The following is a 10765-nucleotide window of genomic DNA, read 5'->3' on the forward strand; positions in this document are numbered from 1 at the left end:
TGTTAGAAAAGAACCAACATGAAGAATTAAGAACACATTCATTCGCCTGAGAGTGACTGCACAACATATTTGTCAGGCCATACGTACTCAAGATCTGGCTTTGATAAAAGGCAAACACGTTTGCTGAGTCTCTGAACACACCTTGATTGAGGAGTACAACTAAATCTTCATCAGTGGAGGAAAAGCCCATCAAGTCTGCAACGAAACTGTTTCTGTGCATTTTACCACCGCGACTGTTTTTGTTAAGCTTTATGAAGTGAGATGAAGCATGATGATCAGCCCTCTTTGATAAGATCAGATTTAGCAGGATTCCATTTCCTTTAAACGTCATGCTCAGTTCACTGCTGTGTATCAGTTAGAGCTGCTTGTATCCCAAAAGGTTTGTAGTTCTGTTGTTTAAGCACAGCTAAGGTCAGCAGGTTCATTCAGGTTTACTGCATTAAGAAGAGCACAAAAGAACTGGAATATAACAAGTTTATTAGATATTGCATTCTTTTCTTTTCTTATACTTTGTATAAAGTAATGTAATCCATACTGCTTCCACGTTTACCTTTATTTACAGTGAAAAAAATTATTCTCTGTGGCAAAATGAGCTTCGCCCACAATTTGATCCAAATCGTGAGGCTATAACCTGACATTATCCTGAAGCATTGGATTATTGGGATGATGTGGTGTGCAGAACGTTTATTCAGGGAATCTTAGTTTACACTGAAACTCAAAATAAACTGTAATGAATGCTCAGAGGTTATTTTGACATCCGTGGAGTCAGTAGGATCCAAATTATACTTACTGAGCATTGATTTAGACGCATGATATCGTATCATTTTGTTGCTTGTGTTGTATGTTTTTATTCTTCCTTCTGCTCCAATTTATTCTTAACTTTGGAAACTTTTGTTTTGTTTTGTATTGAATTGTTCAGTTTGTTAGTAAAAAAAAACTAAAAAACAAACAAAAAAAATGTTGTCAATGAATGGAATAAAAAAATTGAGAAACTAATGATGTTTAGTGCGTCCGTGCGCTGCGGGACTTCAAGAGACAGATTTATCTGACTTATGAACATTTACAAAAACACACATACTTGAAGTACCAGGTTACAGAAAAAGAATACACTCTTTTATTTGTAAATAGATAAAGCTTTGCTGCTTTTTCAAAGCCACATAACAAAGGTGTAGTTCCTCTGGGGGCAGGTGAAACTCTTGAGTATCCATGTTTTGGTTGTTTTTGGGAAACAAATATTGATATGACTTGAACGAACCGCCCAGTGTTGGAGGAGCGGGAGGAGGAGCGGCTTGCCCTCGCACCTGTACCCTGCGCACTGCCTCCTGAGTCCTTCACCTCACCGCCCACCGGCGCTGCTTCCTCCTCCTCGTCACCGCTGATGTCTGTCCGCTACCGATCACACTGACTTCACCTCGGTGCACCTCCGAGGACCGGAACCGAGCGACAATGCGGATAAGCGCCTCCGGGAACGAGCAGTGAGCTTCCACCAGAGTAATTTAGGGGGGGAAATGCAGGATCGAGGCGGTAAATCGGCTCCGGGGAGCCCCGCTGGACCCCACGGAGCGGCCGCAGCCGCAGCCGCAGCGCAGGTAGGAGCGGAGCGGAGCTTTGTTATGGAGTCCCTGTCTATTGTCCCTCTGTGCGGCTGTAAAACACCACGTCACGCCACATTCAAACCGTTTACCGGCTGTTTACCGGCACATGTCGGTGCGCACAGGAAAGTTTCTAGTTGTCTGGAAGAGGCAGTCGGACCTGTTTGTCTGCATTGCTCACAGGCTTTCCTTCAAGCAGACGCAGATAAAAACGGACCCTCGTTCAACAGACGTTGTTTACACTAACTTTTTCCTGGAGTCTTTACCTCCCAGGTACAGATAAATATGTAGATAGAGACTCTGCCGCAGGTGGGGTCTGTTTTCTCAGCAACAAGATGGAGAAATTGAAAACAAAGGCAACGTTTTCACCAAGGTCGTCCTCCTTTTAAAAGGGTTATGAATTCTTAATTAAAATAAGTTTTCATATAATGTGAAGAGGATCAGAGTTAACTTTGATATCCTATGGTGGGAAGCTGATATGCAAACATGCTACATCACTGAGTAGAGTTCTCTCAGTTTTGTAAACATCTTTCTTCATGTTTTTCTAATTCAGTGACATTTTTCTTTGCAGGTCAATAACTCACATTTGCAAGTCGTGTTCTTTGTATGAGCCACTTTTTGCTCTGAGGAGTTCCCACGAGGCTTTCTGCTTAACGTCAAACCTTCATTTGTGTTCATTGTTTTCTGATTGTGTGGGATGCTGTTTTGTACGGGTGCATTTCCATTGTCATGCTGAGTTTTTTGATCATAAACAAACCGGCACTCTAAAACATGAGCGATGCTGTTAGTTGGATCACACCTTTTAGGTTCTACCGAATAAATAAAAAAAATAAATAATCATGACAAAATTAAGTCTAACTCTCCTCTCACTCCATCCCATCATGACCTCACACTCATTAATCACTTAAAACAAAAATATATCGTTGTATCTTTCACATAACTAATCCAGGGTCGACTGATATTCAGAATATACCGTTTTAAAATATGTTCCCGTGTTCTACCTGTAACAGCTTTTTTACTTCCTAAACCAAAAAGAGTATGGTTCCAACTAATTGGCGGAGTTGTGGGATTCTTAAACATAATATTGAGTATTTTTGTTTGATATAGGATTATTCATGCCATCATCTCATGATGGAAAAAAAAAAAAGAGTAGATGGCTGGTTGGTGAATCGAGACTTTCTGAGACTCTGAGTTGGTTAAAGTGGTCATAGATGTTGAATTTGCAATGACGGGGTGCTGGTGCCAATCCCAGCCGACTATGGGTGGAGGCAGGATACACCCTGAGCAGATCACGAGTCACAGGGCAAATACTGAGAGGCCGACACATACACTAAATTACTGTTAAATAATTTAGCTTCTATGCCACCACATTAGTGTGTTCTCTCTGTGCAAACTGAAAATATATGTATATTTTTTTAAACTATGGACAATGCCTCCAACATCCATCCGTCTTCTTTTGAAGTGAAATACTGGTACATAGTGATGACTTCAATGCAAAAAGCAGAAGTCATGTTATTATCTCTGTCATACTTCCTCGACCTGACATTAAAAAGTACTTCTCTTCTTGCTCGGTGGTAGATGACTTGCAGTAAGGGAGAGGAACAGACAGTCCAGAGTCTGCTAATAAGCTTGTTTACATTTACTGGACTGAGCTCCACCCAGGGAAATCCTCTTCAACACCACAATTGTAATATGTCAGATGTATCGGAATAATAATTACAGATTCTGTGTCATTCTTTTTTATAATTTTTAGAATTCAGTGCATACAAATGGCCATTCTGTCACTCCAAACGGCCACGCCCCAACAACAACCACTTCACCAACACAGCAGATCGATTTCCAAGCTCCGAGCCCTGGAACTGCTCCGACCGCTGTCCCGCGGGAACAGTGGGGTGGAAAGTATGAGTTCCTGCTCTCCTGCATCGGATACTGCGTTGGACTGGGCAACGTGTGGCGATTCCCATACCTTTGCTATCGCAACGGTGGAGGTGAGCAGCATACAAGCATGTCCCCCCGCCCACGGTCGCATCAAATGCTTTTAATGCCTATGTGGGTGCCTGTGTAATGATTTGTCCCAGTCGTTCAGGCAGGAGGCACTCTTTGCCCTGCCCCGGGGGCGGGAGCTGTCCTCCTGATCATGACAACTTATTTGACACACTCAGTCCAGAGCTCTGCACAGCAACTATGAACCACAACACAAAGCACGATCTAATCCTCTAAGAGGTGTGTTTACCCTTGATCACACACCAGACATGTGGTCGGCCTTTGTTTCCCAGCCTTTCTGTACGTTACATCAAACATGTTGGAGCTCGACTGGGACACCACCTCCTGTAAATAGCAGCAGTAGTCGAAGCGTACCTGCCTCTACAGGCCGCGCGCATGCATACATGAAAACATGTTTACAATCTGCACAGGTGTCTTTCTCATCCCCTACTTCATCATGCTCCTTGTTACGGGCGTCCCGCTCTTCCTCATGGAGCTGAGTTTGGGTCAGTATGGCGCGGCTGGTCCGATCACCGTGTGGAAATGCTGCCCTCTGCTAAAAGGTAATGACCTCCTCTCAATCCAGCAATCAATGTCACACATAATCTGTAATTTAGTAGCGCATCATTAGTTATCGTGCTGGTGTTTGATTGCAATTCCGTATTAATGCTCTACTCCAGTCTGGAAAATTAAATTACAATAAAACAGAGGCTTGTTGGCGCAAAGTCCTCAAATACATTCACCTGCAAAAGTGTAAATGATTTTACTTTAGAAGTTTTTCATGCACACCTCCTGTGTATTTTTGGTGCAGGTATTGGAATTGGGATGCTCTGCGTTTCCATACTGGTTTGTCTCTACTACAATGTCATCATCGCATGGACATTTTACTACCTGGGCAGCTCATTGCAGAGCCCTCTGCCTTGGTCATGTGACCATGTCTCCAACGCAGCTATATGTGCCAACAGCACCACTGGAAATAGCTCCACTGGTAAACCTCTCAGCCCCACGGAAATCTTCTGGAAGTAAGTACCAGGCTCGCACAGCAGGAAATCAAACTCCTAATTTGTAAACCCCATAGAGGGAAAATGGACTGTGTACTCCCAAGTTGCGTTGCAAATATTTATATAGTCATTTGTCATTCTTTTGTGACATGTTCATTACATTTCTCTGAACAAGGCGTGCACACAGCAAACTTTCAAACACTTGTTTACAATGAAGGTGCACTGATTTTATTGGCTGTACCTTCAGATAGAACCCTCACATCATGGACAGTCAGTCCGTCAAACCTCGTCATGATGTTTCACAACCGCAAAACAACTATTTAGCTGATCATCTAAAGCAGGAGCACTGCACTTGTTATTCAAGAGTTTTATAACCTTCTTAACAAAATATTTTTGAGGGGGAAGATGAGCTGTAAAGGCGTTTGACTGTTAACAGTGTATTGCATATTAAATATTGCACTTTATAAAGCCTTAAAGAAGTCTGATGCATTCCGTAACATTATGAAAAACATCTTTGAAATAGTTTATCGTAGGTGTTTTAACGTCACAGATTATAGTCCTACCCTATTGTAGAACTTTTATAAAAGAAAGTATGAGCCTGTCAGAGAGTGAATGCCATCACATCTCCTTTGGGTGATGCAGCCTGACAACCGTGCCCTGTTTTCCTGCCCTCTGGTCATACATTAAAAGTGTGCCAAAAAGGTGTGTTCAGGTACGTAATCCAGGTGTGACTTGTCACCTTCCAGCGAGCGTGTGCTGGGTGTAGTACACAGTGAAGGTCTTCACGACCCGGGTCCTGTCCGGTGGTCCCTGGCCCTGTGCCTCCTGGTCGCCTGGATCATCATCTTCCTGTGCATGCTCAAGGGCATCCGCAGCTCTGGCAAGGTGACTCTGCACAATGCCCGTACTGTCTGCTCCCCAGAGAAAAAAAATGCACACACTCACACACACACACACACATACAGTCTCTTTTCTGCTGTATTTTGTTGACCGATCGTGTGGCTGTGCTTTCAGGTGGTTTATGTAACGGCGACCTTCCCGTACTTTGTGCTCATTGTGTTGATCATCAGAGGCGCTACACTGGAGGGGTCACTTCAGGGCGTCGCGTTCTACCTCACACCCGACTGGGGCCGGTTAGCTAATGCACAGGTACTTCTGATGATGAGTTTGCAAATATGTTGCCTTGAAAATGACTGCGAGCCCCTTAAAGCATGTCCCCGTCTGAAACAATGCAGGTGTGGAATGACGCAGCCTCACAGGTCTTCTACTCGCTAGGTATTGGCGTTGGAGGGCTGCTCTCCATGGCCTCTTACAATAAGTTTGACAACAACGTCATCAGGTGAGCTGAGGCTCTGCTGCACTCTTTGTTCGGTTTGTGCTTTTTTTTTTTTAAATCCTCCAATTTCTTCAATACGACTCTTTTGATTTCAGGGACACTCTGGTCATCACCACCGGAAACTGTTGCACCAGCTTCTTTGCAGGATTTGCTATATTCTCAATCCTGGGTCACATGGCGTGGCGGAAAGGAGTGCCTGTTGGCGAGGTGGCAGATACAGGTATTGCTTTTTATGAGACATGTTGCAGACCACTGAAACAATGTGATATTTGATTTACCATATATTTAGGAAAACACTTGAGAGTAGAGTGGTGTGTTCTAGATAGAATCTGATCACATTTTTAGGACCACATTATAGCAAATGTACATAACAAAGCCTCAACAAGTTAATGTCCAAAGCGGTGAGTCCAGAAAAGAAGTTATTAGTTCTTTGATAGCTATTTAGATCAAGAATGAATCGATGTTTCAGCAACATTTACACAGTAAGAAACTGGGATAATCGGCATTACCGGGAAAAACCCATTTCCAAGTTTACAACTTTAACATGACCGTGACAAATAAGCAACATGGCCTCGTTCAGTAATAACACCTTTTTACTGCTATCAGTGTTCAAATAAAAAAGGAACAAACAAGTGGATCATTATATAACTAAACCAATTGAGAAAGTACAATTGATTTGTACACTACTACACCACTTATAAAGATATAAGTGGCCACAGGGAATGTTAGAATTTGAGCCTATGAGATAATAATGGATGATAATAATTCATCTCTCCATCTTCTATAATCACCTATAATAATAATAATCATCATCATAATCCAAATATCATACATTTATTTGTGCCTGAAGCGAGTACATTTCTTATCTTTCACCAAAACTGCTGCCATCTTGAATGACGTCGGCTACAAGAGTCTTTCCAGAGTCTCACACTTTCCTGCTTGAAAGCTCTAATTTGACTGTGTTCGTACATTTTCTCCATTCCTATTTATCTATGAGCGCACAATAAGCCCAGAGACACAAGATTCAAACCTGTGGAAATTATTTTTCATTTAATGGAATAATTATATAATTATTATTATTTCTTTTATTTTTTTCTTCTTTATATTTGTTTGTTTCCAGGTCCTGGGTTGGCCTTTGTTGCGTACCCAGAAGCGCTTGCTCTGCTTCCAGGCTCTGTGTTCTGGTCCATCATGTTCTTCATCATGCTTTTTATGCTTGGCGTGGATACACTGGTAAAACCTTTACAGAGTCCATACAGACATATGAGGTCTGAGTCCACCTCTGAAGAGCTGGTGCTTTTTTTTTTTTTTTTTTCCCCTCACAGTTTGGAAACATGGAGGGCATCACTACGGCCGTACTGGATGAGTTTCCACATCTCAGAACCAACACGCTGCACAAGTCCATGTTCCTGGGAGCTCTGTGTTTTTGCTTCTACTTGATGGGCCTCCTGTTAGTGACTAATGTAAGTGTGTTATTACCGAGTGATGAGTGTGTGTGCGTGTGCATGCTGTGTGTGCTGATACTCATGTATCCCGTCCTGCCTGTGTCTCTGTAGGGTGGAATTTACTGGTTCACTCTCATTGACTCCTTCAGCACTAGTTTTGGCCTCATCATCATCACCCTCTTCATGTGCATTGGCATCTCCTTCTTCTATGGTATCCCATCTCACTCCCCACACCTTCAATTTACTCTCCCATAATCACGTAATTTCTCATCATTAATCAAAATCCTCAAGAACACCGAATGGTTTGCCCGCTGTATAACATTACTGAATGTTTTCATACTGTTCTGATTATTGTATCAACAATATATTTTTATTCAATATCAAGGTTTTTAATTAGCTTTTTGTCTGCACGTCGATGTCCATATCAGGAGTGAACCAGTTTTGTCAGGATATTATCGACATGATCAGCCACTGCCCTCCCTGGTGCACCAAAGTGCTGCTTTACTTCAAAGCGTGTTGGGTTTTCTTCACTCCGTTTCTTTTGCTGGTGAGTATCACAATACACCGTGCAAACAAGAAATATTCACCATAACAAAAGTGCCTCTTCCTCATAATGTTATGACAAAAAGGTTTTCACAATCGGTGTTGAATTTCCCTCCCAATCCAAATCAATTTCAACAATGTACTCACTGAATTGTTTTTCAAATCTAAGAAAAATCTTATTTTAATAGCTCTTTATGACATAAAACATGATGTTAGAAGATAAAGAGGATGTATTGTTGTGCTGTTACTACCATTGTTATTTGATGAGGGGTGAAACGTTGTGCTGTCCCAGTTAAAAAAAAAAAAATCCACTTTTAAACTGGACAAAAAACTACAAATAACAAAAATAACCACTCATTTTAGATCCACTGTGCTGAGGTATTGACTGTGCCAGTTAAATAATTGAAAAGCAGGAACTGTCATTCAATCTGAGTTGCTCCTGTAACATTTCTATGCTGCCCCTCTCAGTGTTGCCCCTGGAGTTGAAATCTCCTTCTGTTTACTTTGTGCCTGCAGTTCATCCTGTCCTATATCTTCATTGAGATGTACAACACGTCACTCCATTATGGCTCCTATGTGTATCCTCGATGGGGGAAAGCGTTGGGTGTGTGTATGGGCGCGACCTGCTGTCTACAAATCCTCATCTGGGCCATTGTAGCCATCTGCAAAGAAACCGGAACACTGAAAGACGTCAGTATCACCGCTGTGTCAGTGTGTCGCTGTGAGCTCAGATTACACCTCTGCAACGGTCACACTGACGGCACAGCTCAAACTCCATCAGTAGATGAAATGAAAGCACCTGTGTGGAGTTGTGACCGTCTCTGACTTATTTTCCTGTTTTTTTTCTTTTTCTTTCAGCGATTCCAGAAATCAATCCGACCCCTGAATTCCTGGAGGGCAAATACCTCAACCACCAGGAGGGTAGAGGAGCACATGGAGCCAGAGAGAGTGGAGGGCCCGTTCACGGTCACACTCACTGACATGGACTTTAATGCGATGACATGGGAGGAGGGAAGCCAGGCGTAACGGCACACGGAGCTGTGATGAGCGCAAGCTTCAGTGGCAAGAAACAGAAGGATTTATTTTGTTATCCGCCCCAGCAAGGCTCTGGTGGCTGTCCTGCAGGGCAGTGCAATTTTGTTAATGACTTTATTTATACTGTCATAGATCCTTTTTTAAAAAAATATATATTTTGTAGAATACAGTTACAGAAGTAAAGATGCAACTGTGTCCATTTTTACAATGGTGCCTATTTATTGACATTGACTCATGGTTCAATGTAAAGTTCACTGACAGCGGCCAACAAGGCGGCTGTTTTCACTCCACTGCACTGACTCATTTGCGGACGTGAGCGCGATATCATCTGTTGAAGATGACGCAGCTGCACTGTGTCAGGAAGACTTCTTTCTCCTTTAAAAGTCAATGTTTGCAAATTTTTAATTCTAGAATAAATGCATTATAAAATAAAGTTGCCAAACAAGCTGTTTAACAAAATTCTGTGTATGTGAGTACACCCAAATGCCTTGTTGGATTTTAAATTAGGCACGCCACAGGTTTTTACAAGTATAGGGTATTGAACTTCTGGTACAAACTTTTTGAAAATACTGATGTTAAAACACAAAAGACTGAAATACTGTATAGTTTTCTTGGAAGTAGTAAAAAGACAGTGAATACAAGAGGGGACAGTATTCTCTTTGACAGCAACAAGCCTACGTTATACAGAAACAATAAGTCAGCCTATGTCAGTTCACACTTTTTGCTGGAACCTGGTGTCGATAGTTCTCCCCCTTACTAATCAGCAGGTAGCTTTCATTTGATCATCGCTGTATTGTTTTGTACTCCCTTGAAGAGCACATAATGGTGTTTACTTATGGTTTTACTTATTTATGTATTATGTGGACACACCAGGGATCTGAGCTTAATCCGATTGACGATCATTTCGATTTTGCGTATTTACAAACCACATCAACAGGTTTAACAGACTTATGTTTGGTATCTTGGATACAAGGAACAAAAAAAGAGGGTCAAATACCAGTGTGTAGTTCTGCTGTGGGCAGAATAGTCAAAGAGCTGCTGGTCGGACAGGTCAACCCAACCCCTGTTGTTGACGTACGCAAGGATAGGAGGTGGAGCAGGGAGATGGTCTGGATGTGCTGGATCGAGTGTGGAGCACACAGCTCATGTGTTCTGATCCGTTTCCTCCATGATCTATTTCACCATCCCCATGTCTGATTTTCCGGTGGTGGAATTCCCCCCTGCTTGGACACCTTGTCCTGTTTCCCTGTGTACCGCAGGCGCTTGACTACATGTTGGCCAAGTCAGGGAACAAATGTGAGGCTTGTGTAAAACATACTCTCATGTCTATTGTACAGCAGGGTCGCTGGTGCCAGGGTAAGGTACCTGAATCAGGTTAATCACAGCATTATATGAGTTCATGCACTATGTGCGTGTATTTCCAAGAAAGATTCTGAAATGTATTGTGTTTCTGTATCTCCTGCTGACTGGCACAAACCGCTCAATCTTCCCATCATGTTGGTTTGTCCCCCATAAGCATCCCTGTCTGGGTGATGATGAGCCTGGCAGGCACAGAGGACATTATAAATGAGGATCCCGACGAACTTGTTCTACTGTATTGTTCCCTCCTTCTCCATTTCACTGGAGTGAATGCTCCTTGTTCTTCACTACGGAATTGGGATTTATTTTTTCTAGTAATCCACAATATTCAGAAGTGACACCAGTGAAGGGTGAATAAGGAATTTTCTACAGCTCTTCAACATTAGCATCATAACAGTGTGGCAGAGGCAGGAATGAGGAATGAATGATTCTGTAAATAAATATATTGTCCTTAAAAAAAAAAAAAAAGTC

At 42.3% G+C, this 10765-nt stretch overlaps 1 protein-coding gene across 1 annotated transcript; it reads left to right on the top strand.

The window, feature by feature from the left end:
• The first annotated feature begins 1260 nt into the window (after positions 1-1260).
• slc6a7 (solute carrier family 6 member 7) lies at positions 1261-10747 on the top strand. The gene is made up of 14 exons (XM_080483464.1): positions 1261-1589; positions 3346-3580; positions 4007-4138; positions 4387-4597; positions 5323-5461; positions 5591-5725; positions 5812-5915; positions 6008-6132; positions 7033-7145; positions 7238-7375; positions 7469-7568; positions 7786-7904; positions 8417-8590; positions 8759-10747. Exons 1-14 carry the CDS (start codon positions 1509-1511, stop codon positions 8924-8926), a joined length of 1974 nt encoding a protein of 657 aa, XP_080339590.1. The 5' UTR covers positions 1261-1508; the 3' UTR covers positions 8927-10747.
• Positions 10748-10765: the final 18 nt, after the last annotated feature.

The sequence above is a fragment of the Lipophrys pholis genome, assembly GCF_963383615.2.
Source record: "Lipophrys pholis genome assembly, chromosome: 16".
NCBI lineage: Eukaryota > Metazoa > Chordata > Actinopteri > Blenniiformes > Blenniidae > Lipophrys > Lipophrys pholis.